This window comes from Pseudophryne corroboree, chromosome 2 (genome assembly GCF_028390025.1).
Source record: "Pseudophryne corroboree isolate aPseCor3 chromosome 2, aPseCor3.hap2, whole genome shotgun sequence".
NCBI classification, from domain to species: Eukaryota; Metazoa; Chordata; class Amphibia; order Anura; family Myobatrachidae; genus Pseudophryne; species Pseudophryne corroboree.
In genome coordinates this window covers 1038025603-1038043681 of record NC_086445.1, presented here as the reverse complement: position 1 = coordinate 1038043681, position 18079 = coordinate 1038025603, and the positions used below count along the sequence as shown (strand labels likewise).

The 18079-nt window shown below is 47.3% G+C and overlaps 1 protein-coding gene across 1 annotated transcript in view; it reads right to left on the bottom strand.

The window, feature by feature from the left end:
- The window catches only part of CCDC191 (coiled-coil domain containing 191), a 177775-nt gene that overhangs the window by 152011 nt on the left and 7685 nt on the right, over positions 1 to 18079 (bottom strand). Inside the window, exons 2-6 of the mRNA XM_063956784.1 lie at positions 17169 to 17207; positions 13501 to 13645; positions 12544 to 12684; positions 12026 to 12204; positions 4959 to 5182 (exon numbers count right to left, since the gene is read on the bottom strand). Of these exons, the coding sequence (XP_063812854.1) occupies positions 4959 to 5182; positions 12026 to 12204; positions 12544 to 12684; positions 13501 to 13645; positions 17169 to 17207 (728 nt within the window). The remainder of the gene's footprint in view (positions 1 to 4958; positions 5183 to 12025; positions 12205 to 12543; positions 12685 to 13500; positions 13646 to 17168; positions 17208 to 18079) is intronic.

Genomic DNA, 18079 nt, shown 5'->3' with positions numbered 1-18079 from the left:
TCGTGCCTGTCCAGGCGTCGCACAGGTCATCAGGGGCTCTAAAACGCCCGCTACCTCAGACCGCAGACCCAGATGTCGACACTGATACTGACACCAGTGTCGACGACGATGAGTCTAACCGGATGCCCACTAAGGCCATTCACTGCATGATTGAGGCAATGAAAGAGGTGTTACACATTTCTGATATAAATACAGGTACCACTAAAAAGGGTATTATGTTTGGGGAGAAAAAACTACCCGTAGTTTTTCCCCCATCAGATGAATTAAATGAAGTATGTGAAGAAGCGTGGGCTTTCCCTGATAAAAAATTGGTAATTCCTAAGAAGGTACTAATGGCGTTCCCTTTCCCGCCAGAGGATAGGTCACGTTGGGAAACACCTCCTAGGGTGGATAAAGCGCTCACACGTTTGTCTAAAAAGGTGGCACTACCGTCTCCGGATACGGCCGCCCTCAAGGAACCTGCTGATAGAAAGCAGGAGGCGATCCTGAAGTCTGTATATACACACTCAGGCATTATACTTAGGCCAGCTATTGCGTCAGCTTGGATGTGCAGTGCTGCCGCTGCGTGGTCAGATAAACTGTCAGAAAATATTGACACATTAGACAGAGACACGATCCTGTTAACCATAGACCATATAAAAGACTCAGTCTTATATATGAGAGATGCACAGAGGGAAATCTGCCGACTGGCATCTAAAGTAAGTGCATTGTCCATTTCTACTAGGAGAGGCTTATGGACTCGCCAGTGGACAGGAGATGCAGATTCTAAAAGGCACATGGAAGTGTTGCCATATAAGGGTGAGGAATTTGGGGATGGTCTCTCGGACCTAGTTTCCACAGCAACGTCTGGGAAGTCAGCATTTTTACCCCATGTCCCCTCACAGCCTAAGAAGGCGCCGTTTTATCAGGTTCAGTCCTTTCGGACCCAGAAAAACAGGCGTGGAAAAGGCGGGTCTTTTCTATCCAGAGGCAGAGGTAGGGGAAAAAGGCTGCAACAAACAGCAGGTTCCCAGGAGCAAAAGTCCTCCCCCGCTTCTTCTGCCAAGTCCGCCGCATGACGGTGGGGCTCCACAGGCGGAGCCAGGTACGGTGGGGGGCCGCCTCAAGAATTTCAGCGATAAGTGGGCTCGCTCACAGGTGGATCCCTGGATCCTTCAAATAGTATCTCAGGGGTACAAACTGGAATTCGAGGCGTCTCCACCCCACCGGTTCCTAAAATCTGCCTTGCCGATTGCTCCCTCAGACAGGGAGGCGGTGCTAGCGGCAATTCACAAGCTGTATTCCCAGCAGGTGATAATCAAGGTACCCCTACTTCAACAAGGCCGGGGTTACTATTCCACACTATTTGTGGTACCGAAACCGGACGGTTCGGTGAGACCCATTTTAAATTTGAAATCCTTGAACACATACATAAAAAAATTCAAGTTCAAGATGGAATCGCTCAGGGCGGTTATTGCGAGCCTGGACGAGGGGGATTACATGGTATCCCTGGACATCAAGGATGCTTACTTGCATGTCCCTATTTACCATCCTCACCAGGAGTACCTCAGATTTGTGGTACAAGATTGCCATTACCAATTCCAGACACTGCCGTTTGGACTGTCCACGGCACCGAGGGTATTTACCAAGGTTATGGCGGAAATGATGATACTCCTTTGAAAAAAGGGAGTTTTAATTATCCCGTACTTGGACGATCTCCTAATAAAAGCGAGGTCCAAGGAACAGTTGTTGGTGGGAGTAGCACTATCTCAGAAGGTGCTGCACCAGCACGGCTGGATTCTGAATATCCCGAAGTCACAGCTGGTTCCGACGACACGGCTACTGTTCCTGGGTATGATTCTGGATACAGTCCAGAAAAAAGTGTTTCTCCCGGAGGAGAAAGCCAGGGAGTTGTCATCTCTAGTCAGAGACCTCCTGAAACCAAAACAGGTATCAGTGCATCGCTGCACGCGGGTCCTGGGAAAGATGGTGGCTTCTTACGAAGCAATTCCCTTCGGCAGGTTCCATGCCAGAATCTTTCAGTGGGACCTGTTGGACCAGTGGTCCGGATCGCATCTTCAGATGCATCGCTTAATAACCCTGTCTCCAAGAACCAGGGTGTCTCTACTGTGGTGGCTGCAGAGTGCCCATCTTCTAGAGGGCCGCAGGTTCGGCATACAGGACTGGGTCCTGGTGACCACGGATGCCAGCCTTCGAGGCTGGGGGGCAGTCACACAGGGAAGAAACTTCCAGGGACTATGGTCGAGTCAGGAGACTTCCCTTCACATAAATATTCTGGAACTAAGGGCCATCTACAATGCCCTAAGTCAAGCAAAATCCCTGCTCCTACACCAGCCGGTGCTGATCCAGTCAGACAACATCACGGCAGTCGCCCATGTAAATCGACAGGGCGGCACAAGAAGCAGGATGGCGATGGCAGAAGCCACAAGAATTCTCCGATGGGCGGAGAATCATGTACTAGCACTGTCAACAGTGTTCATTCCGGGAGTGGACAACTGGGAAGCAGACTTCCTCAGCAGACACGACCTCCACCCGGGAGAGTGGGGACTTCATCCAGAAGTCTTCCAGATGCTGGTAAACCGTTGGGAAAAACCACAGGTGGACATGATGGCGTCCCGCCTCAACAAAAAGTTAAAAAGATATTGCGCCAGGTTAAGGGACCCTCAGGCGATAGCTGTGGACGCTCTAGTGACACCGTGGGTGTACCAGTCGGTTTATGTGTTCCCTCCTCTGCCTCTCATACCAAAGGTATTGAGAATAATAAAAAAGCGAGGAGTAAACACAATTCTCGTGGTTCCGGATTGGCCAAGACGAGCGTGGTACCCGGAACTTCAGGAGATGCTCTCAGAGGACCCGTGGCCTCTACCGCTCAGACAGGACCTGCTACAGCAGGGGCCCTGTCTGTTCCAAGACTTACCGCGGCTGCGTTTGACGGCATGGCGGTTGAACACCGGATCCTAAAGGAAAAGGGTATTCCGGAAGAAGTCATTCCTACGCTTATTAAGGCCAGGAAAGATGTTACGGCAAAGCATTATCACCGCATATGGCGGAAATATGTTGCATGGTGCGAGGCCAAAAAGGCCCCAACAGAGGAATTTCAACTAGGTCGATTTCTGCATTTCCTGCAAGCAGGAGTGAATATGGGCCTAAAACTAAGCTCCATTAAAGTACAGATCTCGGCTCTGTCGATTTTCTTTCAAAAAGAACTAGCTTCAGTACCTGAAGTTCAGACATTTGTGAAAGGCGTGCTGCATATTCAGCCCCCGTTTGTGCCTCCTGTGGCACCTTGGGATCTCAACGTGATGTTGAGTTTCTTAAAATCACATTGGTTTGAGCCACTAAAAACCGTGGATCTGAAATATCTCACGTGGAAAGTGGTCATGTTATTGGCCTTGGCTTCAGCCAGGCGAGTGTCAGAATTGGCGGCTTTATCATGTAAAAGCCCTTATCTGATTTTCCATATGGATAGGGCAGAATTGAGGACTCGTCCCCAATTTCTCCCTAAGGTGGTGTCAGCGTTTCACCTGAACCAGCCTATTGTGGTGCCTGCGGCTACTAGGGAATTGGAGGACTCCAAGTTGCTAGACGTTGTCAGGGCCCTGAAAATATATGTTTCCAGGACGGCTGGAGTCAGAAAATCTGACTCGCTGTTTATCCTGTATGCACCCAGCAAGCTGGGTGCTCCTGCTTCTAAGCAGTCTATTGCTCGCTGGATTTGTAGTACAATTCAGCTTGCACATTCTGTGGCAGGCCTGCCACAGCCAAAATCTGTAAATGCCCATTCCAATAGGAAGGTGGGCTCATCTTGGGCGGCTGCCCGAGGGGTCTCGGCTTTACAACTTTGCCGAGCAGCTACTTGGTCAGGGGCAAACACGTTTGCAAAATTCTACAAATTTGATACCCTGGCTGAGGAGGACCTGGAGTTCTCTCATTCGGTGCTGCAGAGTCATCCGCACTCTCCCGCCCGTTTGGGAGCTTTGGTATAATCCCCATGGTCCTTACGGAGTTCCCAGCATCCACTAGGACGTCAGAGAAAATAAGAATTTACTCACCGGTAATTCTATTTCTCGTAGTCCGTAGTGGATGCTGGGCGCCCATCCCAAGTGCGGATTGTCTGCAATACTTGTAAATAGTTATTGTTAACTAAAGGGTTATTGTTGAGCCATCTGTTGAGAGGCTCAGTTGTTTTCATACTGTCAAACTGGATATAGTATCACGAGTTGTACGGTGTGATTGGTGTGGCTGGTAAGAGTCTTACCCGGGATTCTAAATCCTTCCTTATTATGTCAGCTCGTCCGGGCACAGTGTCCTAACTGAGGCTTGGAGGAGGGTCATAGTGGGAGGAGCCAGTGCACACCAGGTAGTCATAAATCTTTCTAGAGTGCCCAGCCTCCTTCGGAGCCCGCTATTCCCCATGGTCCTTACGGAGTTCCCAGCATCCACTACGGACTACGAGAAATAGAATTACCGGTGAGTAAATTCTTATTTTTTCAGCATCGAGTAGACACCGGATGCCCCAACAGCAATCTTTACATTTTGGTCAGTTATAAAATTGCGTCAAAAAAATATTTCACCTTACACAAATTGAAAAGATGGACTAAAATATTCTATCTACAAATTGTGTCCTACGTTCCCTTAGCAGAAGCTGCACTGAGGACTGGGGTCACGTAGGGGACCAGAAGACCAGGCATTAGTGGATAGAATTACTATTGATATAAAACTACTTCTATGGATCAATGATCCAGTGCTGGTGTTCTTCCCCCAGCTACCATGAAAGAACTAGATACAGCCCTGATATCTGTATGCGGACGGTGTACCCCGGCCCAAACACTCCAACATTACCCAAAGAAGTCATTTTGCAGCATGAGGTCCCCGTAGGTCCCTCTGGTGCAGGTTACACAGATATGATTGTACAATCTGATTGTACACAGGCGGTAGTTACCGCAGCGCGCTCTTACATTTTCCTGGCCTCCTCCATGGTTCTCTTGCGCTCATTCATTTCCTTGCGCAGTTTCACCATCTCTCTCTGGATCTCCTCATCCTCTTTCTTGGCCCTTAGCGCTTTCTGCCTGCTCTCCTCCTGCACCAGCTTCTGGGCCTGGGTCAGCGCAGACTTCTTCAGAGCCGCCGTCTGCCGCTGCTTCTCCGTCTCCCTCTGCCGACGAGCCCGGTTCTCCTTCACCTGGCGGGATGCAGGACAGCCTAGAGCTCAATGTGAAGGTCAAAGGAGGCAGCTACTGTGTGAGGCGAGCACCAGGACTGACACAGACGTATGTTACGGGTTCCTAATGCAATGTTAGGCTGCATCCTGATAGAGGAATATGGCTCCCCCTGCAGGCAGCATCAGGCACAACTTACAGCTATACAATAATGACAAACCTAGTGGTAGACAGACACATTTATATAATATCATCATATGCATCATATATAACTGGAATTAATAATAAATAAGAATTTACTTACCGATAATTCTATTTCTCGGAGTCCGTAGTGGATGCTGGGGTTCCTGAAAGGACCATGGGGAATAGCGGCTCCGCAGGAGACAGGGCACAAAAAGTAAAGCTTTAGGATCAGGTGGTGTGCACTGGCTCCTCCCCCTATGACCCTCCTCCAAGCCTCAGTTAGGATACTGTGCCCGGACGAGCGTACACAATAAGGAAGGATTTTGAATCCCGGGTAAGACTCATACCAGCCACACCAATCACACTGTACAACCTGTGATCTGAACCCAGTTAACAGTATGATAACAGCGGAGCCTCTGAAAAGATGGCTCACAACAATAATAACCCGATTTTTGTAACTATGTACAAGTATTGCAGATAATCCGCACTTGGGATGGGCGCCCAGCATCCACTACGGACTCCGAGAAATAGAATTATCGGTAAGTAAATTCTTATTTTCTCTATCGTCCTAGTGGATGCTGGGGTTCCTGAAAGGACCATGGGGATTATACCAAAGCTCCCAAACGGGCGGGAGAGTGCGGATGACTCTGCAGCACCGAATGAGAGAACTCCAGGTCCTCCTTAGCCAGGGTATCAAATTTGTAGAATTTAGCAAACGTGTTTGCCCCTGACCAAGTAGCTGCTCGGCAAAGTTGTAAAGCCGAGACCCCTCGGGCAGCCGCCCAAGATGAGCCCACCTTCCTTGTGGAATGGGCATTTACAGATTTTGGCTGTGGCAGGCCTGCCACAGAATGTGCAAGCTGAATTGTACTACAAATCCAACGAGCAATAGTCTGCTTAGAAGCAGGAGCACCCAGCTTTTTGGGTGCCTACAATATAAACAGCAAGTCAGACTTTCTGACTCCAGCCGTCCTGGAATTATATATATATATATATATATATTTTCAGGGCCCTGACAACGTCTAGCAACTTGGAGTCCTCCAAGTCCCTAGTAGCCGCAGGCACCACAATAGGTTGTTTCAGGTGAAACGCTGACACCACCTTAGGAAGAAACTGGGGACGAGTCCGCAGTTCTGCCCTGTCCGAATGGAAAATCAAATATGGGCTTTTGTAAGACAAAACCGCCAATTTTGACAATCGCCTGGCCGAGGCCAGGGCCAACAGCATGGTCACTTTCCATGTGAGATATTTCAAATCCACAGATTTGAGTGGTTCAAACCAATATGATTTGAGGAATCCCAACACTACGTTGAGATCCCACGGTGCCACTGGAGGCACACAAGGGCTGTATATGCAATACTCCCTTGACAAACGTCTGGACTTCAGGAACTGAAGCCAATTCTTTCTGGAAGAAAATCTATAGGGCCGAAACTTGAACCTTAATGGACCCCAATTTGAGGCTCATAGACACTCCTGTTTGCAGGAAGTGCAGAAATCGACCTAGTTGAAATTTTTTCGTGGGGCCCTCCTGGCCTCACCCACGCAACATATTTTTACCACATGTGGTGATAACGTTGTGCGGTCACCTCCTTCCTGGCTTTGACCAGGGTAGGTATGACCTCTTCCGGAATGCCTTTTCCCTTAGGATCCGGCGTTCAAACCGCCATGCCGTCAAACGCAGTCGCGGTAAGTCTTGGAACAGACAAGGTCCCTGCTGGAGCAGGTCCTTTCTTAAAGGCCGATGCCACGGTTCCTCTTGGAACAGACATGGTACTTGCTGAAAGCAAATCCCTTCTTAGCTCCCGAGGCCATTAGTCCTCTGTGAGCATCTCTTGAAGTTCCGGTTACCAAGTCCCTCTTGGCCAATCTGGAGCCACGAGTATAGTTCTTACTCCTCTATGTCTTATAATTCTCAATACCTTGGTTATGAGAAGCAGAGAAGGGAACACATACACCGACTGTTACACCCACGGTGTTACCAGGACGTCCACAGCTATCGCTTGAAGGTCTCGTGACCTGGCGCAATACCTGTCCCATTTTTTTGTTCGGGCGGGACGCCATCATGTCCACCTTTGGTCTTTCCCAACGGTTCACAATCATGCGGAAAACTTCCCGATGAAGTTCCCACTCTCCCGGGTGGAGGTCGTGCCTGCTGAGGAAGTCTGCTTCCCAGTCGTCCACTCCCGGAATGAACACTGCTGACAGTGCTATCACATGATTTTCCGCCTAGCGAAAAATCCTTGCAGTTTTGTCACTGCCCTCCTGCTTCTTGTGCCGCCCTTTCTGTTTACGTGGGCGACTGCCGTGATGTTATCCCACTGGATCAATACCGGCTGACCTTGAAGCAGAGGTCTTGCTAAGCTTAGAGCATTATAAATTTGTTCTTAGCTCCAGTATATTTATGTGGAGAGAATTCTCCAGACTTGATCACACTCCTTGTGTGACTGCTCCCCAGCCTCTCAGGCTGGCCTCCGTGGTCACGAGCATCCAATCCTGAATGCCGAATCTGCGGCCCTCTAGAAGATGAGCACTCTGTAATCACCACAGGAGAGACACCCTTGTCCTTGGATATAGGGTTATCCGCTGATGCATCTGAAGATGCGATCCGGACCATTTGTCCAGCAGATCCCACTGAAGAGTTCTTGCGTGAAATCTGCCGAATGGAAGCGCTTCGTAATAAGCCACCATTTTTACCAGGACTCTTGTGCAATGATGCACTGACACTTTTCCTGGTTTTAGGAGGATCCCGATTAGCTCGGATAACTCCCTGGCTTTCTCCTCTGGGAGAAACACCTTTTCCTGGACTGTGTCCAGAATCATCCCTAGGACCAGCAGACGTGTCGTCGGAACAACTGCGGTTTTGGAATATTTAGAATCCACCCGTGCTGTCGTAGAACTACTTGAGATAGTGCTACTCCGACCTCCAACTGTTCTCTGGACCTTGTTCTTATCAGGAGGTCGTCCATTTTCTTTGAAGACGAATCCTCCTTTCGGTCATTACCTTGGTAAGGACCCGGGGTGCCTTGGACAATCCAACGGCATCGTCTTGAAACTGATAGTGACAGTTCTGTACCACGAACCTGAGGTACCCTTGGTGAGAAAAGGCAAATTTTGGGACATGGAGGTAAGCATCCCTGATGTCCCGGGACACCATATAGTCCCCTTGTTCTTTGCTATCACTGCTCTGAGTGACTCCATCTGGATTTGAACCCTTGTAAGTGTTCAAATTTTTCAGATTTAGAATAGGTCTCACCTAGCCTTCAGTACCACCATATAGTGTGGAGTAATACCCCTTTCCTTGTTGTCGGAGGGGTAAATTTATTATCACCTGCTGGGAATACAGCTTGTGAATTGTTTTCAATACTGCCTCCCTGTCGGAGGGAGACATTGGTACAGCAGACTACAGGAACCTGCGAGGGGGGAAACCTCTCGACATTCCAATCTGTACCCCTTGGATACTACTTGTAGGATCCAGGGGTCCTGTACGGTCCCAGCGTCATGCTGAGAACTTGGTAGAAGCGGTGGAGGGCTTCTGTTCCTGGGAATGGGCTGCCTGCTGCAGTCTTCTTCCCTTTCCTCTATCCCTGGGCAGATATGACTCTTATAGGGACGAAAGGACTGAGGCTGAAAAGACGGTGTCTTTTTCTGCAGAGATGTGACTTAGGGTAAAAAACGGTGGATTTTCCAGCAGTTGCCCTGGCCACCAGGTCCCATGGACCGACCCCAAATAACTCCTCCCCTTTATACGGCAATACATCTTTGTGCCGTTTGGAATCTGCATCACCTGACCACTGTCGTGTCCATAAACATCTTCTTGCAGATATGGACATCGCATTTACTCTTGATGCCAGAGTGCAAATATCCCTCTGCGCATCTCGCATATATAGAAATGCATCCTTTAAATGCTCTATAGTCAATAAAATACTGTCCCTGTCAAAGGTATCAATATTTTTAGTCAGGGAATCCGACCAAGCCACCTCAGCTCTGCACATCCAGGCTGAGGCGATCACTGGTCGCAGTATAACACCAGCATGTGTGTGTATACTTTTTAGGATATTTTTCAGCCTCCTATCAGCTGGCTCCTTAAGTACGGCCCTATCCGTAGATGGTACCGCCACTTGTTCTGATAAGCGTGTGAGCGCCTTATCCACCCTGAGGGGTGTTTCCCACCGCGCCTTAACTTCTGGCGGGAAAGGGTATACCGCCAATAATTTTCTATCGGGGGAAACCCACGCATCATCACACACTTCATTTAATTTATCTGATTCAGGAAAAACTACAGGTAGTTTTTTCACCTCACACATAATACCCTTTTTTGTGGTACTTGGAGTATCAGAAATATGTAACACCTCCTTCATTGCCCTTAACGTGTGGCCCTAAAAGAAAATACGTTTGTTTCTTCACCGTCGACACTGAAATCAGTGTCCGTGTCTGGGTCGACCGACTGAGGTAAATGGGCATTTTACAGCCCCTGACGGTGTTTGAGACGCCTGGACAGATACTAATTTGTTCGCCGGCCCTCTCATGTCGTCAACCGGCTTGCAGCGTGTTGACATTGTCACGTAATTTCCATAAATAAGCCATCCATTCCGGTGTCGACTCCCTAGAGAGTGACATCACCATTACAGGCAATTTGCTCCGCCTCCTCACCAACATCGTCCTCATACATGTCGACACACACGTACCGACATATAGCACACACACACAGGGAATGCTCTGATAGAGGACAGGACCCCACTAGCCCCTTGGGGAGACAGAGGGAGAGTTTGCCAGCACACACCAAAGCGCTATATTTTACAGGGATAGCCTTATAATAAGTGCTCCCTTATAGCTGCTTTTATAAAATCACAATTTCGCCAAATTTTGCCCCCCCTCTCTTGATTTAACCCTGTTTCTGTAGTGCAGTGCAGGGGAGAGCCTGGGAGCCTTCCTGACCAGCGGAACTGTGTGAGGAAATGGCGCTGTGTGCTGAGGAGATAGGCCCCGCCCCCTTTTCGGCGGGCTCGTCTCCCGCTTAAAAATGGATTCTGGCAGGGGTTAAATATCTCCATATAGCCCCGGAGGCTATATGTGAGGTATTTTTTGCCAAAAAAAGGATTTTCATTGCTGCCCAGGGCGCCCCCCCCAGCGCCCTGCACCCTCAGTGACTGCCGTGTGAAGTGTGCTGAGAGCAATGGCGCACAGCTGCAGTGCTGTGCGCTACCTTAAGAAGACTGAGGAGTCTTCTGCCGCCGATTCTGGACCTTCTTCTCTTTTCAGCATCTGCAAGGGGGCCGGCGGCGAGGCTCCGGTGACCATCCAGGCTGTACCTGTGATCGTCCCTCTGGAGCTAATGTCCAGTAGCCAAAGAAGCCAATCCATCCTGCACGCAGGTGAGTTCACTTCTTCTCCCCTAAGTCCCTCGTTGCAGTGATCCTGTTGCCAGCAGGACTCACTGTAAAATAAAAAACCTAAGCTAAACTTTTCTAAGCAGCTCTTTAGGAGAGCCACCTAGATTGCACCCTTCTCGGCCGGGCACAAAAAACCTAACTGAGGCTTGGAGGAGGGTCATAGGGGGAGGAGCCAGTGCACACCACCTGATCCTAAAGCTTTACTTTTTGTGCCCTGTCTCCTGCGGAGCCGCTATTCCCCATGGTCCTTTCAGGAACCCCAGCATCCACTAGGACGATAGAGAAATAATAATAATCATCATATACTGTATATACTATTAAATAAGCACAAACAATGGAGTCTTAGTGAAGTTATCTGGGATAATAAAGGTATAGAAGTGAGATTTTTTTTTTCATTGTATGAGATAATAAACATGAAATAACTACAGGTCCCAGCAGTCCCTGGATAATAGAAAGAGGATGGAAAAGCTTTGCAGAGCATAGACTGGCGGGTCAGAGAGGGTCTGTGTACGGAGAGACATGCGGAGAGATGAGTAGCCTTCCTTCCTTGCTGATTACATGTGGACCATGCACAGAGAGCACATAGCATCCCTAATAGTGTATGTAGTGATTTAACGCTTATATGAATTGTTATTATGTCAGAGCGCTGTGCAATGTCCCAATGCTGGGAAGGATAAACATGCAGAGTGACGCTGTATAACGCGTGGCCACTAAAGGAGAATAGCCTGTGGTACATAGAGCTTACAATCTAAGGAGTCAATTTAATTAGCTGCGAAGTGATGTTGCCTCAGCGTTTAAACGCCGGTAACGGCACCCGATCTCGCACCCTGGATTCTGCCTGAATTTGCACTAAATTGCTCACTATTTGGGCAGCGAGCATTTTTGAGCGAGTTCGGTCCGCCGTAAAGTGCAGCCGCTGCCGCAATATCATTGCGGCTAATTGGATTGACCGGGGTCCAGGACAGATAGATCAAATTGTGTTAAAGAATGATAGAAAACTCTTGTATGTAACAAACAAACATCAGATAAGCTGGTATTATTCCTTTAGTTTCAGCTGAACATCAGGGGGTAACAAGACACACTACAGCCAATCACACAGCTACAGACACTGCAGCCGACATCAGACAATGAGCCCCGTATCGCAGCATGTGTATCGGAAGATAGCGTCTTCCAGCCGGTGATAAAAGTCCAGCGTACGTTGTCCCTACGCATCCAGTTTTACACCGTTATGTAATAACGCTGTAAGAGAAGCTCACTGGCCAGGTCTGAGCACTGCGCGAATATTCACCCCACCTGCTGGTGTCGCACTTCCATAGTGACTCTGGGGTCTCGCCGCTTCGCGGGTTTGCAGCTCTGATCGCTTCGGAGGCTCCGTAATATCCCAGAATCAACCACTTCCTTCTGGAGAAGCTGCTGCATGAAATCCTGGGCGTTCGAGTTCTCCGTCTCCTGCTCCAGATAGTGATAGAGATCTGGAGAAAGAACAATGTGTTTATATTCTGTGACAGACAGGAGTGCAGATAATATATCGCACCAGCCTGCAGTCAGGGACAGTGCGCCGCTCATCTCTGTATGACCACGCGAGGTCGCAGAGGTCACGGGTGTCTGCAACATATTGGATGGATACTGCAATACATAGCACCGCTGACCTCTGTCTTTCCTCTGGAGTCACTATACTACTGAAACCACCGCAATGGTCACCACCCTCTAGCAGCGTGACAGGGAGCGGAGATGAGAGACGGTGAGGACCTCTGTAACATACACCAGCAGCCTGCACCCCAATATAGCGGACGCCAACGCTAGAACCATACCATCAAACCTGTTGTACTTGACAAACTCTGGAGGGGGCGGTTTTGTTGGCTTTGAGGTATCATCTTCGGGCTCATCATCCTCTTCACTTCCGAGTTCCAGCGTCAGCTTATTACTCAGCCACTCGCTCAGCAGGTCCTGGGCTGCAGGGGGAACAAACCTCACGTTATAATGTCCTACAGATAATGGGGGTCATTCTGACCTGATCGCAGCAGCAAGTTTGTTAGCAATTGGGCAAAACCATGTGCACTGCAGGTGGGGCAGATGTAACATGTGCAGAGAGAGTTAGATTTGGGTGAGGTATAATGTTTCTGTGCAGGGTAAATACTGGCTTCTTTATTTTTACACCGCAATTTAGATTTCAGTTTGAATACACCCCCCACCCAAATCTATCTCTCTGCACATGTTACATCTGCCCCCCTGCAGTGCACATGGTTTTGCCCAACTGCTAACAAATTTGCTTCTGCGAACAACTCAGAATTAGGCCCAATGTGCACATTGGAGCGTTTATCTATCTTGTGATAGGAGTGGTCCAGCGCACTGGAGCGGTAACACGAGGCTGGTGGAATGCGCTGGTGGGGTGGGAATGGTGCATTTAGGGAATGGTTACCCGTATTACAGGTAGGGCATTTTTCTCTCCCCCAAGATGGCTGAAAGTGCCCCAGACCTCAGAGGGGCCATAGACCGGATCTCCTCCTATAACGGGGCACATCTTGCACCTTCAGCAGAGAAGCTCATAGTGTGACAGAATGAGAAGATATATATGTATATAACACAGAGACCCTTATTTACAAAGAATAACTGAGATAAGTGATAAGAAGTAACTTCTGTTCTATGGATTTCTGACAGTCAGGGGCCACATAGGAAGGTCCTACAGATATATACTGTAAGGTGGGTGAGGCCCGGCAGGCTGTGATAATGGATGATAATGTCTTGTGATTGGGGGGGATCTGACGTACCTTCAGTATAAGCGTCATCGTGATCATGGAGCTGGTCGGTAGATTCCAGGTCCAGCACTGGACGCGGCTCTCTCTGCGCACGGCGCGCTGGCTTCTTGGGGGCAAACACCTCGGACACAGCGAACTCTGAGGCCTGCTCCACCCGCTGCAGGAGAGAGGAGAGTTATCACCGCTCAGGAGACGTACAATCAGCGCTCAGGGAAACACAAGGCAACTTGGTAACGGAGACACCCCAATGTATAGGCTTCAACACAGGGGGCTCCGGGGTATAACATTACTGCCGATATTACCGGCTACAGGGCGAGCGCTCAGCAGCGGCTCAGGCGGCTGATCGTTTTGTTTTACGTGGCCCATATGGATATGAAGCGAAAGTTCAGGTGTCTGAGCTCCATTGCAAATCCACATCATACAAGGTCCACCATATCATTCCTCATCTATCTATCTCTCTATCTACATTATCTGTATAATAATAATAATAATAATAATAAATTAACTAGCTGATGTGCCCGGTTTCAACTGGGCAAAGGTTTGCTGAGCAGAACATTTTACTCCTCTTGACCTCTTAGGAGTGGAATTTGGAAATAACTGTCACAGTTTCCAGACCACCTGACAGGTGCACAGGAAGAGTTCACCAACTGTCACATTTTCCAGAGCACAATGGTGATGCACTGTAAATGGCAGGTGGACGTTTTGCCACATAACTCCAAAACAAAGCAACCAATTGCAACACCAATATTTTTCTGCAAATCTACAGACAAAAGGGGGTATACAATTAGCCGCGGTCAATTACTGCAGCTAATTGTCTCGCCAGGGGTAATCCTATTAGCCCCGATAAGCCAGCGCAAGACACGGCTTATATGGGATTTTGTTTCACCTGCATCGGGCAGGCGAAACCAAATCCCCAAAAAGAGAAACGGGGCTGTTTCTACCGAAAACACACAGGTTTCACTGAACCGGTGTGTTTTCGTGAGAATTTTTTTTTTTTTTGTTATTTGTACAGGCAACCACAATGGATAGCCAGTAAAAAAATATTGGTGAAACATCTGGAAAAATTGAGAAAAACAATGTTTTTCGTGGGGGATGTTTCTTCTCAGGTAAAAGACCTTTAGATTGGTATATGATGTGCCCTGCTCAGGCAATGGCATCACAGAAATAAGTCACTAATAAAAGGTCATCCTTCTGCTATTAATACTGAGAGGAGAATAATAATAATAATAATAATAATAATAATAATAGAGACTTTATTTCCAACATACTGTATACAGAAATTAGCCTGAAGTGACTGGACACAGCACTGTCATCGAGTGTCCACCAGGTGGCGATAACCTCCCAGTATAATACAGCAGTCGCTTCCGTCCCCTGTAAATAGGGACTGTATGGAACGGAGCAGTAAGAGGTGACACCAGTGACATGTTCCCACCACTGATATTATGTTACTGATATCTGTTGTTACATTCTCTAATGGGGGATGCGGCAGCCGGCGGGAATGGAGGGATCACAGCAGGTATCAGAGATTACACAAAAGTACCCAGGATTGGTTTTACTCCTGCCGCCACCCAGAGCTCATTATGCTGCGACAGGATAATATTACAGCAGGTATTGGAGAATGCCACCAGTGGCGGTAAGACGAGTCACAGACCGGACACAGGAGCTGCCGCACCCATCCGCGCTGGACAGCGCTTATACGTCAGCAACAACTAGTATTACACAATAAAACAAGGTCCAACAGGAAAAAGGAGGAAACAGTATTACTAAAATATGTAGACAGTGGAAAAAGTGGAAAAAGAGGGATGGCGCTGAGAATAAATCGCTAATACTTATCTGAATATCAGGATGTGCTGATATTGTGGGTGGTCTTCCTTCTCCTTCTGTTTTCTTTGAAGGTAATCTTCCAAAGAATTTCAGATGGTGTATGTAAATAGAAAAATTGGAATAACTAGGTTATATACTAGTTCCAATTTATTCTATGTAAATTATGCGATATAATTTTATTGCCGGATATACCTAGCTTACACAATAAATAGTAAGTCACAGCACATAACGGTTTCTTTAAATGATGATTGGAGCTAGAAGATCTCTCAATCAGGCGCACTTTTTAAAGTGAGTGCGTACCTCCACTCACGATGTTGGTGTGTGTTACATTCGCATCAAGGTTTCTTTGTTCTTCATGAAGATTGAGGCTCGTATATATATGTGATGAATTTTAAAAATTTATTTAACAGAATTTCTTTTTACAAAACAATAATGAGATCCAAACATTTTTTTTAAAATAAAATATTATATTGGCTGCCGGAGGGCACCGCCCGTATTAGGATTTAGGAAGACCAGCCAAATCTGTACATAGGAACCGGTAACTATGAAACTGAGATGGAAAAAACAAAGAAGGTCGTACCTTTAATCCAAACAGCGGGCGGTGTGGTATCCAGCAGGCAATAGTCCTCAGCCGACGCGTTTCGAGTATGCTACTCTTTTTCAAAAGAGTGAAAAAGAGTAGCATACTCGCATCACATATATATACGAGCCTCAATCTTCATGAAGAACAAAGATACCTTGATGCGAATGTAACACACACCAACATCGTGAGTACTGGTACGACTTTCTACACCTATAAAGATACCTTTACATGAGGATATTGCACCTAACGAGTGTAAGTTAGGTACGCATTGGAGATATCCATGTCTATGTATTTGTAACATCATCTGAAATTAAGATCAAACCCCGATACGAATTTGAAGAAAAAAAAGATACCTTTATAAGTTTACCAGCTATCGTTATAGTGTAAGTGGAGGTACGCACTCACTTTAAAAAGTGCGCCTGATTGAGAGATCTTCTAGCTCCAATCATCATTTAAAGAAACCGTTATGTGCTGTGACTTACTATTTATTGTGTAAGCTAGGTATATCCGGCAATAAAATTATATCGCATAATTTACATAGAATAAATTGGAACTAGTATATAACCTAGTTATTCCAATTTTTCTATTTACATACACCATCTGAAATTCTTTGGAAGATTACCTTCAAAGAAAACAGAAGGAGAAGGAAGACCACCCACAATATCAGCACATCCTGATATTCAGATAAGTATTAGCGATTTATTCTCAGCGCCATCCCTCTTTTTCCACTTTTTCCACTGCCTACATATTTCCTTTTGGATCTTCTGGGATAGATCCGGGATAAAAGTAGGAGGCAGCAGAGACCATTTGGAGCGCCAACGGATTCCCCAAACAATCATCTATAAAACTGAGTATTACTAAAATATTTATGGGTTAATCAGTTTTATTCCAAATTTCATCATTGCGGCGCAATAAGCGCACATACCGTTACATATGGCAGCCTCAAATCACACATATCAGTGCAAGCTAAAGAAGCAAGGAAATTATATCCCGGTTCAGGGTTTTCAGGACGTGCAAAAATACAATTATTCCTAGTTAAAAGTGGCTTTATTTCTATATAAACATCGGATACATGTGGGTGCGTCACAATGATATAACTGAAGCTCGTTGTGTTACACTAGTTACCAGCCCAACAAAATGACGGAACAATTAATGTCAGCGCCACCGGCTGTGTGCGCCCAAATGGAGCAACACTTGAATTGCTCCGTCGGGCGCCATCCAGTGGCTGCTGGCGCGCAAAACACTTGAATTCCCCGTGGGTTTAGTGACGTACCTTAATCCAGTGTTCCACATTGTCATAGTCAAATGCCGGCTGCAAATAAAGACACAACATGAACAGACGCCACTCCCAGTAATGGACATTTTATGGCGCGAGGAGCACAAGGGGCAAATTACAATTATCTTCATTATAGTCACCAGACCCCTGATCATCCAATGAAAACAGATTAAATAAACAAACACACAGAAAATAGGATTTTAATTACCTACCGGTAAATCCTTTTCTCGTAGTCCGTAGAGGATGCTGGGGTCCACATTAGTACCATGGGGTATAGACGGGTCCACTAGGAGCCATTGGCACTTTAAGAGTTTGAGAGTGTGGGCTGGCTCCTCCCTCTATGCCCCTCCTACCAGACTCAGTCTAGAAACTGTGCCCGAGGAGACGGACATCTTCGAGAAATTATATTACACAGATAGTGGTGAGATTCATAAGGCACGTCAAGACAACTAGCTTGAACTACTCAGCAACAGCTGAAACATTACTTACCAAGTAACAACACAGAACTTACCAAGTACTAAACAGTACTGAACTAAATATCCACTGCAGGATCACAAAGCGCTGGACGGGCGCCCAACATATTCTACGGACTACGTGAAAAGGATTTACCGGTAGGTAATTAAAATCCTATTTTCTCTTACGTCCTAGAGGATGCTGGGGTCCACATTAGTACCATGGGGATGTACCAAAGCTCCCAGAACAGGAGGGAGAGCGCGGAGGCTCCTGCAGAACCAACTGACCAAACTTTAGGTCCTCAGAGGCCAAAGTATTGAATCTGTAGAACTTTGCGAATGTGTTCGACCCCGACCAAGTCGTCGCTTGGCAAAGCTGTAAAGCCGAGACACCCTGGGCATCCGCGCAAGAAGAACCCACCTTACGAGTAGAGTGGGCCTTAACAGACGTAGGAC